Source organism: Chroicocephalus ridibundus, chromosome 1 (genome assembly GCF_963924245.1).
Source record: "Chroicocephalus ridibundus chromosome 1, bChrRid1.1, whole genome shotgun sequence".
Taxonomy (NCBI): domain Eukaryota; kingdom Metazoa; phylum Chordata; class Aves; order Charadriiformes; family Laridae; genus Chroicocephalus; species Chroicocephalus ridibundus.
This window is the reverse complement of record NC_086284.1, coordinates 9,767,685-9,781,250: the sequence shown is the minus strand read 5'-3', so window position 1 is coordinate 9,781,250 and position 13,566 is coordinate 9,767,685. Positions and strand designations below refer to the sequence as shown.

Here is a 13,566-nt window from a genome sequence, read left to right as displayed (position 1 = left end):
GGATGGAGCGGGATGGGGACGGGATGGGATGGGGATGGGGATGGGGATGGGGATGGGGATGGGGATGGGATGGGGATGGAGATGGGATGGGACAGGGATGGGATGGGGATGGGATGGAGTGGAAAGTGGGATGGGGATGGGATGGGCATGGAGATGGGAATAGGATGGGATGGGGATGGGGATGGGATGGGGACAGGGATGGGTTGGAACGGGGATGGGATAGGATGGGCATGGGGTGGAATAAGATGGGTTGGGGTGGGGACGGGATGGGATGGGGATGGGAATAGGATGGGATGGGGATGGGGATGGGATGGATAGGGATAGGATAGGATGAGGATGGCATCGGATAGATGGGGATGGGATGGGATGGGGTGGAATGGGGATGGGATGGGATGGGGATGGAGATGGGATGGAGTGGGATGGGGATGGGATGGGATGGGACAGGTATGGGATGGGGATGGGATGTGATAGGATGGGATGGGGATGGGATGGGGATGAGCTGGAGTGGGATGGGGATGGGATGGGATGGATAGGGATGGAATGGGGATAAGGTGGGATGGGGATGGGATGTGATAGGATGGGATGGGGATGGGATGGGGATGAGCTGGAGTGGGATGGGATGGGATGGGATGGGATAGGGATGGAATGGGGATAAGGTGGGATGGGATGGGGACAGGATGGGATGGAGATGGGGACGGGATGGGGATGGGGATGGATCCAGCGTCGCCTCCCTGCCAGCACGGGGTGGGCAGGATGCTCCCTGTCCTGCCGACCCTGCAGAGAAACCCCCCGGGATCAGCCATCCCCTGGCTGCCTCCCGCTGGTGGTGTTCCCAGCACCAGCCCAGTTAGCGCGTGGCTGGGACCCCCCATATGGGGTCATGGCTGGGCGCAGGGGGGGGACATGGTCCTGCCTGCCCTGCCTGGGCTGGGAGCAGGCAGCAGCCCGCCATGGTGGTGAGGGTGGGGGGTGTTCCCTTGCTATCGCCCCACGGGACCCTTCCTGGGGGGGCCTGACCCCCCTGGGGGGCCGGAGCCGCTCAGGCGTGTGCCCCCAGCCAGCAGAGTGGGCGACTGCAAGCACGGCATGATGAAGTTTCGGGAGGAGAGGAACCTGCTGGGGCTGGGCCTGAGCACCGGCTTCCACGACCGCTACTTCATCCTCAACCACACCTGCCTGCGCCTCTACAAGGAAGTGCGGGTGAGCCCCCCCTTCCCTTCCCCTTCCCTTCCCCTTCCCCCTTCCCCTTCCCCTTCCCCTTCCCTTCCCCTTCCCCTTCCCCTTCCCCTTCCCTTCCCTTCCCTTCCCTTCCCTTCCCTTCCCTTCCCTTCCCTTCCCTTCCCTTCCCCTTCCCTTCCCTTCCCTTCCCTTCCTTCCCTTCCCTTCCCTTCCCTTCCTTCCCCTTCCCCTTCCCCTTTCCCTTCCCCTTCCCCTTCCCCTTCCCCTTCCCCTTCCCCTTCCCCTTCCCCTTCCCCTTCCCCTTCCCCTTCCCTTCCCCTTCCCCTTCCCCTTCCCCTTCCCCTTCCCCTTCCCCTCCCCGGATGTGGGACCCACGTAGGCTGGCATGGCACGGACTGCGGGCAGCCATGGGGCTGGCACTGCAGGCAGTGATGGGGCTGGCATGGCACAGGCCCTGCAGGCAGCCATGGGGCTGGCAGCAATGGGGCTGGCATCACAGAGGCAGTGCAGGCAGCCGTGGGGCTGGCATGGCACAGGACTGCAGGCAGCCATGGGGCTGGCAGCGATGGGGCTGGCATCACAGAGGCAATGCAGGCAGCTATGGGGCTGACCCCAGCATTGCAGGCAGCCATGGGGCTGGCATCACATGGGATGGCAGGCAGCTGTGGGGCTGGCACTGCAGGCAGTGATGGGGCTGGCATGGCACAGGCCCTGCAGGCAGCCATGGGGCTGGCAGCGATGGGGCTGGCATCACAGAGCAGTGCAGGCAGCTGTGGGGCTGGCATGGCACAAGCAGTGCAGGCAGCCATGGGGCTGGCACTGCAGGCGGTGGTGGGGCTGGCATTTCAAGCAGCCATGGGGCTGGCATCACACAGGATTGCTGGCAGCCGTGGGGCTGGCATCACTGGCAGTGATGGGCTGGCACTGCAGACTGCCATGGGGCTGGCATCACACAAGCATTGCAGGCAGCCACGGGGCTGGCATGGCACAGGACTGCAGGCAGCTATGGGGCTGACCCCAGCGGTGTAGGCAGCCATGGGGCTGGCACTGCAGGCAGTGATGGAGCTGGCATGGCACAGGCACTGCAGGCAGCCATGGGGCGGGCAGCAGTGGGGCTGGCATCATAGAGGCAATGCAGGCAGCCATGGGGCTGGCATGGCACAGGATTGCAGGCAGCCATGGGGCTGACCCCAGCAGTGCAGGCAGCCATGGGGCTGGCATCACACAGGCATCACAGGCAGCCATGGGGCTGGCATCACACGGGATGGCAGGCAGCTGTGGGGCTGGCACTGCAGGTGGCCATGGGGCTGGCATGGCACAGGATTGCAGGCAGCCGTGGGGCTGGCATGGCACAGGCCCAGCAGGCAGCTGTGGGGCTGGCACTGCAGGCGGCCATGGGCTGGCATGGCACAGGCAGTGCAGGCAGCCGTGGGGCTGGCATGGCAGGCAGCCGTGGGCTGCCCCCCACAGCGCGGTCACCCCCAGACGGGGATGGTGCCCAGATCAGCCCCGCAGCCGGCTCTGAGGCCGTGCAGGGGCGCGAGGGGGGGGACACCAGCGTCCCACCTGGGGACATCTTCTCCCCGCCCCCCCTGCTTTCACACCGCTGCCACCCCCCATCCCCTGCCCACGGCCAGCAGCCTGGGGTCCGTGGGGGGGTGCCCCCCTCTCCCCCCCCCACCCCGGCCGCTTTAACCCCCCTCCTCTGTGTCACAGAGCCTGCGGCAGCGCGGCCCCCCCGCGGAGACGGTGAGTAGAGGAGCCAGGGGGCTCAGTGGGGCGCGGGGGGGCTCAGTGGGGCGCAGGGGGGGCCCCGCGCCCTCTGCCCTTACAAGGCTGCCCGGGGGCTATCCCAAATCCAATCCCGTAGCCCATCGCCGCAGCCTCAGGCCGTGGGGTGCTGCGGGCCTGAAACAGCCGCCCCCCCCGCCCCCCCCCCCCCCCGCGCCGCCAGCCCCCCCCAGAGTGCCCCGATGTGGGGGTGCCACGGCCGGGGAAGGGGATGGGGCCCCCCCATCCCGCGGGCATTGGATCGGGCTCTTGTAAGTCGCGCCGCTTGCACGCCAACAGCAGGCTGGGGGGGGGGACGGGGACGGGGACATACCAGGAGGGGTCCCCATGGTGTCACCCGCTGCCGGAGCATGGCTCGTGCGGCATGGCGAGGCGGGGGGGGCGGGCCTGGGTGAGAGGGGGGCTTTGCCCCTTCCAAACGTCTGCTGGCGGCGGGTGACGCCGGGGGCAGCCGCCTTCAGCCGTGCCGTGCCGGCGGGGTGACATTTGGGGACACGGTCTGGGGCCACCGGTGGCCCGTCCGTGATGCTGAGGATGGGTATGACATGGGTGTCCCCGTGGGGGACGTCCGGTGCCAGGCTCTCGAGACCCCGTCACAACGTGCCAGCGCTGGTCCCCGCTCCGACGGCGGCTGGCACCGCGTCGGGGGGACGCCGCCGCAGGGACACGTCCCGCATCCCTCTGCCACGGGTGGTGGCTCTGCCCCGTCCCCGTCACCGCAGCCCTACGGCTTCTCCTCCCTGCCGGGGAGGGGGGGCCCGGTGGCGAAGGGTCCCCAACGCGGTGTGGGTCCCTCTGTCCCCAGAGTCACAAGCCGGAGAAGGAGTGGCCCGTCAGGAACCTGAAGGTCTACCTGGGCATCAAGAAGAAGCTCCGGCCCCCGACGTGGTGAGAGGCGACGCGGGGACGTGGGGACAGGGATGGGGACAGGGACAGGGATGGGATGGGGACGGGGACAGGGCTGGGGATGGAGACAGGGATGGGCTGGGGACGGGATGGGCTGGGGATGGGGACAGGGATGGGACAGGGATGAGATGGGGACGGGGCTGGGGCTGGGGACAGGGATGGGATGGGGACAGGGATGGGATGGGATGGGATGGGGACAGGGATGAGGACAGGGACAGGGATGGGATGGGGACAGGGATGGGATGGGATGGGGACGACGATGGAGGTGATAATGGAGATAGGGACAAGGGTGGAGATGGGACAAGGATAGGGATGGGGACAAGGATAGGGACAGGGACGGAGACATGGACAGGGACAGGGATGAGGATGAGGATGGCGACAGGGATGAGGATGAGGATGGGGACAGGGCTGGGACAGGGGCAGGGACAGGGCTGGGGACGGGATGGGATGGGGACGAGGCTGGGGATGAAGATGGAGAGGGGGACAGGGATGAGGACAGGGACAGGGATGGAGATGGGGACAGGGATGGAGATAGACATGGGGACAGGGATGGAATTGGGGATGGAGACAGGGGTAAGGACGGGGATGGGGATAGGGATGGGATAGGGATCGGGATGGGGATGAGGACAGGGACAGGGATGGGGATGGGGACAGGGATGAGGAAGGGACAGGGATAGGGCTGGGGACAGGGCCAGGGCAGGGACGGAGATGGGGGTGGGGACAGGATGAGGATGGGGACAGGGATAGGGCTGGGGATGGGGACAGGGATGAGGAAGGGGACAGGGATAGGGCTGGGGACAGGGCCAGGGCCAGGGATGGCGATGGGGGTGGGGACAGGGATGAGGACGGACATAGGGATGGGGATGGGGACAGGGACAGGGATGGAGATGAGGTCGGGGATAGGATAGAGACGGAGATGGGGACAGGTATGGAGACGGGGATGGGACAGGGACAGCGATGGGAACGGGACCGGAACAGGGATGAGGATGGGGTTAAGGGATAAGGGACGGGGCCAGGGACACGGATGGAGATGGGGATGGGACGGGGACAGCTGCGGCTGCGGGACACGTCTCCTGCTGCCCGCGCCTGCTGCCGCCAGGTGTCAGAGCAGCCTCGCAGGACGCTGCCGCCGCCCGCTGCCAGCTGCGGGGCTGGCGACAGCCCTGTCCCCTCCCCTGCCGCGGCCAGCGGCTGGGACACGAGTGTGAGTGTGAGTGTGAGTGTGCGTGTGAGTGTGCGCACGCGTGGGAGGGCGCGTACGTGGGAGTGTGTGGCCACGCGCCTGCCTAAGCGCGCGCGTGCGTGTCGGCGTCCGTGTGCACGCGGGTCAGTGCGCGTGTGCGTGTGTGGGAGTGCAAGGGCGCACGTGTGCGCGTCAGCAGGTTGTGCACGTGTGCGTGTGCGTGTGCGTGCATGTGCGTGTGCGTGCACGCACGTCAGTGCGTGCGTGTGTGGGTGCATGCATGTCAGCGCACGGGCGCGTGTGTATGCGCATGTGTTGTGCATGTGCGTGTCGGTGAGTTGCGCACGTGTGTGCGTGTGCATGTGTATACGTGTGCGTGCGCGCATGCCAGTGTCTGTGCGTGTGCGTGCGTGTCAGCAGGCCGTGTGGGCACGCGTGTGCACACGAGCGCATGGGCACGTGTGTGTGTGTCAGTGTGCGTGTGCATGCATGTGCATATTAGTCCATGGGCATGTGCGTGTGCGTGTGCATGTCAACGTGTTGTGCATGTGTGTGCGTGTGTAGATGTGTGCGTGCACGCACGTCAGTGCATGCGTGTGTGGGTGCATGCATGTCAGCGCACGGGCATGTGTATATGCGTGTGTGTGCGTGTGTGTGCGTGCATGTCAGCGAGTCGTGCCCGTGTGCGTGCCCGTGTGCACGTGTGTCAGTGCTTGTGCGTGTGCACGCACGTCGGTATTGTGTGCGCATGCGTGTGCACAGGAGTGCACGGGGGTGTGTGTGTATATGTGGGTGTGTGCCTGCATTCAGCAAGTTGTGCACGCGTGTGTGCGTGTGTAGGTGTGTGTGTGCATGTGTATATGCATGTGTGTGTGTGTGCATGCATGTCGGTATGCGTGTGCATGCGTGTTCACATGAGTGCACGGGCTTGTGTGTGTGTGGGTGTGTGCATGTGCGTCGACAAGTTGTGCATGTGTAGATGTGTGTGTGCATGCATGTCCACAGCCGTGCGTGTTCATGTGTGTCAGTATGTGCGTGCATGCGTGTGCACATGAGTGCATGGGCATGCGTGTGCGCGTGCATGTCAGCGACTTGCGCACGTGTGTGCGTGTGCATGTGTATACGTGTGCATGCGCGCATGCCAGTGTCTGTGCGTGTGCGTGCGTGTCAGCAGGCCGTGTGTGCATGCGTGTGTGTGTGTGTCAGTGTGCGTGTGCATGCATGTGCATATTAGTCCATGGGCATGTGCGTGTGCATGTCAACGTGTTGCGCACGTGTGTGCATGCGCGTGTGTAGATGCGTGCGTGCACGCACGTCAGTGCATGCGTGTGTGGGTGCATGCATGTCAGCACACGGGCGTGTGTATATGCGTGTGTGTGCGTGCATGTCAGCGAGTCGTGCCCGTGTGCGTGCCCGTGTGCGTGCGTGTCAGGGTCTGTGCGTGTGCACGCACGTCGGTATTGTGTGCGCATGCGTGTGCACAGGAGAGCACGGGGGTGTGTGTGTATATGTGGGTGTGTGCCTGCATTCAGCAAGTTGTGCACGCGTGTGTGCGTGTGTAGGTGTGTGTGTGCATGTGTGTGTGCATGCATGTCGGTATGCGTGTGCATGCGTGTTCACATGAGTGCACGGGCTTGTGTGGGTGTGGGTGTGTGCATGTGCATGTGCGTCGACAAGTTGTGCATGTGTAGATGTGTGTGTGCACACGTGTCCACAGCCGTGCGTGTGCATGTGTGTCAGTATGTGCGTGCATGCATGTGCACATGAGTGCATGGGCGTGCGTGTGCGCGTGCATGTCAGCAACTTGCGCACGTGTGTGCGTGTGCATGTGTATACGTGTGCGTGCGCGCATGCCAGTGTCTGTGCGTGTGCGTGCGTGTCAGCAGGTCGTGTGTGCACGCGTGTGTGTGTGTGTCAGTGTGCGTGTGCATGCGTGTGCATATTAGTCCATGGGCATGTGCGTGTGCGCGTGCATGTCAACGTGTTGTGCACGTGTGTGCGTGTGTAGATGCGTGCGTGCACGCACGTCAGTGCATGCGTGTGTGGGTGCATGCATGTCAGCGCACAGGCGTGTGTATATGTGTGTGTGTGCGAGCATGTCAGCGAGTCGTGCCCGTGTGCGTGCCCGTGTGCACGTGTGTCAGTGCTTGTGCGTGTGCACGCACGTCGGTATTGTGTGCGCATGCGTGTGCACAGGAGTGCACGGGGGTGTGTGTGTATAAGTGGGTGTGTGCCTGCATTCAGCAAGTTGTGCACGGGTGTGTGCGTGTGTAGCTGTGTGTGTGCATGTGTAGCTGTGTGTGTGCATGTGTATATGCATATGCATGTGTGTGTGTGTGCACGCATGTCGGTATGCGTGTGCATGCGTGTTCACATGAGTGCACGGGCTTGTGTGTGTGTGTCTGTGTGCATGTGCGTCGACAAGTTGTGCATGTGTAGATGTGTGTGTGCACGTGTGTCCACAGCCGTGCGTGTGCATGTGTGTCAGTATGTGCGTACATGCGTGTGTAGATGAGTGCGCGGGCGTGTGTGTGTGTAAGGAAGTTTTGCACACGTGTGTATGCGTGTGCATGTGTGTGCGTGCACGACAGCGAGTTGCGTCCCTGTGTGTGCATGTGCAGACGCTTATGTGCATGTGTGCGCGTGTGTGTGCGTGCATGCCGGGGAGCTGTGTGCGTGTGTGCGTGTTTGTGCATCTCTATATGTGTGTGCACGCGTGCGTGTGCGTGTCAGCACGCTTTGTACACGCGCTGTGGGCGTGTGCATACATGTACATGCGTGTGCGAGTGTACGCGTGCGGGTGTGCGCATGCAATGCGCGCGGGTGCGTGCACCTCAGCGTGCGTGTGCGTGTCAGCGTGCGCCTGTGAGCGTGCGATGAGCCGCGCAGCCCTGCTGGGGGGCTCCAAATCCCCTGCGGGGGCAGGAAACACGTCCCCCCCCGGGGGTTGGGTGGGCACCCTGGGGCCGGGCAGTGCGGCCGCAGGTCTCGGGGACTGCGAGGGCATCAGGGCTGGGGGGGGGTTGCAGTATTGGGGTGGGGGTTGCAGAGCTGGGGGGTTGCAGGGCTGGGGGGGTTGCAGGGCTGGGGGGGTTACAGTGTTGGGGGGGTCGCAGGGCTGGGGGGGTTGCAATATTGGGGGGGGAGCTGCAGGACTGGGGGGGTTGCAGGGCTGGGGCGGTTACAGTGTTGGGGGGGTCGCAGGGCTGGAGGGCTGGGGGGGTTGCAGTATTGGGGTGGGGGTTGCAGAGCTGAGGGGGTTGCGGGGCTGGGGGTTTCCAGGGCTGGGGGGGTTACATTATTGGGGGGGTTGCAGAGTGGGGGGGATTGCAGGGCTGGGGGGGTTACAGTGTTGGGGGGGTCGCAGGGCTGGGGGGGGGGTTGCAGTATTGGGGTGGGGGTTGCAGGGCTGGGGATTTGCAGGGCTGGGGGGGGTTTGCAGGGCTGGGGGCTTGCAGGCCTTGGGGGGGGTTAGAGGGCTGGGGGAGGGTTACAATATTAGGGGGGGTTGCAGACCTGGAGGGAGTTACAGTGTTGGGGGGGATTGTAGGGCAGGGGGGGGGTTGCCTGGCTGGGGGGGTTGCAGAGCTGGAGGGGTCGAAGGGCCGGGGGTTTACAGTGTGGGGGGCGTTGCAGAGCTGGGGGTTTGCAGGGTTGTGGGGTTGCAGGGCTGGGGGGGTCTGCAGTATTGGGAGGGGTTGCAGGACTGAGGGGGGGGTTACAGTGTTGGGGGGGGGGTTTGCAGGGCTGGGGGTTTTGCAGGGCTGGGGGGGTTACAGTGTGGGGGGTGTTGCAGAGCTGGGGTGTTGCGGGGCTGGGGGGGGGTTTGCAGGGCTGGGAGGGTTTCAGGGCTGGGGGGGGGATTGTGGGGCTGGGGGAGGTCTCAGTCTTGGGGGGGTTGCCAGGCGGGGGGGGGGTGTCTCAGGGCTGGGGGGGGGACCGCAAGGGTGGCTCGCATGGAGGTGACTCGCAAGGAGGAGGACGGCGAGTGGGGTGGTTGGAGGAGTGGGGGGGTTCGCAGGAACTAGTGGGGGGGGTGGGTCGCAGGGATGGGGGGGGTTGTTTTGCCCCCCCGGAGCACTGTCGCAATGGCAGGGCAGTGTGTGCCATCGGCCCCCGTCGCGTTTTTCCTTCTCCCCCCCTCCAGCTGGGGCTTCACCGTCTTCTACGAGAACGAGCACGAGAAGCAGCAATGGTGAGGGGCAGGGCTGGGGACACGGGGACACACTGGGGACAGAGGGACCCGCCGCCGGGGCTGGGGAGTTCTATGGGCACCCACGGACCCGCTCAAGATGCCACCGGGCTGCCTGACTTGTCCCCTTCGGTCCCCTGGGCTCTGCGAGACCTCAGCGTCTCGGGGCGGCGTCGTCCCCAGCGGTGGCTGGAGCAGCCGGCTGTCCCGTGTCCCTCCCGCTGCACCCCGCCGTCCCCACCGGCCGCTGACACGTGTCCCCACAGGTACCTGTGCTGTGACCACCCAGCCGACCTGCGGGAGTGGTTTGCACCTCCTCCATGTTCAGGTAGGGAAGGGATGCCCGTTCCAGGTCCGCCCAGAGGGATGCTTGGCTAGCAGGAACCGTTAGGGGTAGCAAGCATCCGAAATACCCGCATCCCGGCGGGGGTCGGGGGGGGGAGAGGAAGGAGATGTCCCCCGGGGGTTGGCCGAGGACCAAAACCCTCTCGTCCCCAGAACGGCGGGGCCCTGTGGCCTCGGAGCGGTGCAAGACGCGGGCGTCGCGGTCGCCGCAGGACGCCAGGTTGGTACCGTCTCCCTCATCCGCTGCGGGGCAGCGAGAGCGAGATGAGGAACAGTGTGGCCGCTTGCGCTACTGACCCCCTAACCGTGAGTGACACGGCGTGGCGGGGGCGGGGGGACACAACGTCCGTGGCTTGCGGGGGTGTCCCGCATCTGGCCTGCATCACCACGCCGGGGTGGGACATCCCGGTCCCCAAACCTGGGGAAAGGGGTGGGGGGACACAAACACACGCATCCCTCCTCCCCTTCCTTATGTACCAGCATCAGCCTCCGGCCACCCGGAGAGAGCTGGGGGGGGGTGTGTGGATGATCCTTTGTGGGGGTGGATGATTTTTGGGTGCCCTGTCTGGCCTGGGGCGGGGGGGGGGGGGGAGGGGGGGATTGTCTCCCGGCTGTGGGGGGTGTCCCAAACCGTGTGATGCAAGAAGAGAGGATGCTGCCCGGCTCCCGAATTCCCCATTAACAAGGGTGATTTCTCCGAAACACCCCCCCACCCCCCACCCCCGGTGACAAATCGCCCCCCCCCGCCTTGTCCTGCTGTCTGTCTGTCTGTCTGTCTGTGCGACAGCTGTCCCTCCCGGGGGGCTGTCACATACCGGGCACCCCCCCCACCCCCCCGTCACGCCGGTGCTGGCCCTGGGTGTCGCAGCCTTGCTGTTATAAACCTGAGGAGGGCGTTGTGCGGGGGGGGGGGGGGTCCCACCGGTGGCACTGTCATTGCCGGGGGGGTGTCCCACAGTGGTACCGTCACTGCCCCGGTGCCCCCAGTGCTGGGTATGCCCCAGGACCCCCTCCCAGGCTCAGGTTTATAATTGGGGGGGGGGGGGGGGGGCAGCAAGGAGGCTCCTCCGGGCTTTGCTGGGAGGCTGCGCTTGGCGGGGGCTGTGTGGGGACAGCAGGGACATTGTGTGTGTGGGGGGGGGGGGGGGGGGGGACAGCAGGGACGGTGTGTGGGGGACACAGCAGGGATGTTTGTTGGAGGGGGACAGCAGGGGCAGTGTGGGAACAGCAGGACGTTTTGTGGGGACAGCAGGGACGTTTTTGGTGGGGGGGGACAGCAGGGACGGGGTGTGGGGACAGCAGGGATGGGTGTGTTGGGGAGCCAGCAGGGACGGTGTGGGGGGCCAGCAGGGATGTTTTGTGGGGGGGGGACAGCAGGGACGTTGGCTACCATGACTTCAGCAGGGCTGGTGGCACTGCCGTTGGCACCCTCATGGGTAAGTGTCGTGGGCAGAGAGATGCAGTGCTACGTTTATTGATAGCGATATGTTTATTGATAGCCATATATTTATTGATTTAACGAAGTTTGGTAGCAAAGCCGGGAGGGGTGGGTGACACCCCAGAAGGCCGTGCCACCATCCAGCCAGACCTGGGCAGGTGGAGAGTTGGGTGGAGAGGAACCCGATGGAGTTCAACACGGGCAAGTGTAGGGTCCTGCCCCTGGGGAGGAACAACCCCCCGCACCAGGACAGGTTGGGGCTGACCTGCTGGAGAGCAGCTCTGCAGAGAGGGACCTGGGAGTCCTGGTGGGCAACAGGTTGCCCACGAGTCAGCAATGTGCCCTGGTGGCCAAGGAGGCCATCCCCCTTTGATGCCCCAACGCGGGGGATGCCGGGGACTCACGGGGACCTTTCTGCTCTCTGTCCCCAGCTCCTGCGAAACGTCTGAGCAGGAGGCCTGACACGCCAGGTGAGTGTTGCCACCCTCCCTGCCTTCACCCCCTGCCTCATCCCCGTCATCATCACCATCATCCCTGCCTGCACCCCCATCCCCATCATCATCATCATCATCATCATCATCATCATCATCATCATCACCCCTGACTGCACCCCCATCCCCATCCCTATCACCATCATCATAATCATTGTCGTCATCATCATCATCCCCGCGTGCACCCCCATCCCCATTCCCATCATCATCATCATCCCTGCCTGCGCCCCCATCCCAGCCCCTCCCTGCCTGCCACCCCCATCCCCATCATCATCATCATCATCATCATCATCATCATCATCCCTGCCTGCACCCCCATCCCAGCCCCTCCCTGCCTGCACCCCCATCCCCGTCATCATCATCATCATCATCATCATCATCATCATCATCATCCCTGCCTGCACCCCATCCCAGCCCCTCCCTGCCTGCACCCCCATCCCTGTCATCGTCGTCGTCATCACCATCATCCCTGCCTGCACCCCCCATCCCAGTCCCCATCCCCATCATCATCACCATCATCCCTGCCTGCACCCCCATCCCCATTCCCATCATCATCATCACCATCATCATCATCATCCCTGCCTGCACCCCTGCCCCATCCCCATCCCTGCCTGCACCCCCATCTCAGCCCCCTCCCTGCCTGCACCCCTGCCCCATCCCCATCCCCATCATCATCATCATCATAATCCCTGCCTGCACCCCCATCCTAATCCCCATCCTCATCCCAATCATCATCATCATCATCCCTGACTGCACCCCCTGCCCCATCCCCATCATCCCCATCATCATCATCATCATCATCATCATCATCATCATCATCATCATCATCGTACCTGCCGGCACCCCCATCCCCATCATCATCATCCCCATCCCTGCCTGCACCCCCATCCCAGCACGCTCCGAGGTGGCTGTCCCATTGCCACCCCGCCTTGGGGACACAGGCACACGCATGCACGCACGGTTGTGTCCCCCCGCCGTGTCCCCCTGCGGGGGGGGCGGGGGGTCCCCTTGGCTGACCCTTTGCTCTCCCCTTGTGCCGCAGGTTCGTCCGCCAGCGGGGCAGCCCTGGGGGACCCGCGCCAGCTCCGCACCCCGCCACCCGCCGGGGGTCCTGCCGGCTCCGCGGCCTCCGCCGGACCCTCTCGTCTCCCCCCACGGTGACCCACGGGCGACCAGGAAGGGGGGGAAATGGTAGCCAGGCCACCCACTCGACGGCGGAACGGGTCCCGGGAGCCACGGCCGGGCAGCCCACGGGGACCAGGCAGTGCCAGCCCACCCGAGCCCACACCCTGCCTGCTTTTGGGCCGGGGGCTCTTCCTCCTCCTCCTCCTCCTCCACCTCCTCCTCTTCCTCCCTCTATTTTTAAATCTCTTTCCTTTAAACCCACAAAGGCAGGCGGCAGCAGCCCTTCCCGTGGGATGCTCGGAACCGGCATCAGGATGCTCCCGTCCCTCCCGGGGAGGGGGTGCCCCATCCCCAGGGTCCCCATGGCAGGGTGACAAGAGCCTCTGCGTCCCTCCACATCGGGGAGAGGGGGTGAATCCGGCCTCTGCCCGCCCCCCCCCCCCCATCCCTGGCTCCAGCCTGTGCTGGAGTTGGGGGGGGACACACAGGGTGAGGGGTGGCAGGAGCTGCCCCCGCTCCCCGCTGCCGCCTCTCGGTGATATTAAAGGTTTTTGGGGTAACGGCGTGGAGGTGTCCAGGTCTCTGCTGCCCGCGGGGAGGGGAGGGGGTGGCGGGGGACAAGCGGGGGCTGGCGAGCCCATGGGTGATGCCACGGAGCGGGCAGCGAGCTGCCAAGCCGCTTTCCGGGGACGGAGCGGTGACACCCTGGTCCGATGGTCCCCCTCCTCTGCTGAGCCGGGATGCTGTGCCAGCACCGGATGATGGAAGGTGGCTCCGGGGGGCAAGCGTTTGCAGTCCCCCCCTCCCTAGCCTGCTCCCACCTTCCCGTGGCATCGCGGGGCTGGCGCAGGGCGCTGGGTGCCACCCAGGGGAGTCCCCGGTGTCCGCCACCTTGGCCCGTGCCATGAAAACCCTT

The 13,566-nt window shown here is 65.1% G+C and overlaps 1 protein-coding gene across 1 annotated transcript in view; it reads left to right on the top strand.

The window, feature by feature from the left end:
• Nucleotides 1–13,208, top strand: part of ARAP1 (ArfGAP with RhoGAP domain, ankyrin repeat and PH domain 1) — a 61,267-nt gene extending 48,059 nt beyond the window's left edge. The window contains 9 exon segments of the mRNA XM_063328026.1: nt 1,058–1,200; nt 2,896–2,928; nt 3,776–3,858; nt 9,207–9,254; nt 9,518–9,562; nt 9,564–9,579; nt 9,750–9,902; nt 11,466–11,504; nt 12,568–13,208. Coding sequence (XP_063184096.1) covers nt 1,058–1,200; nt 2,896–2,928; nt 3,776–3,858; nt 9,207–9,254; nt 9,518–9,562; nt 9,564–9,579; nt 9,750–9,902; nt 11,466–11,483 — 539 coding nt within the window. The 3' untranslated portion in view covers nt 11,484–11,504; nt 12,568–13,208.
• Nucleotides 13,209–13,566: the final 358 nt, after the last annotated feature.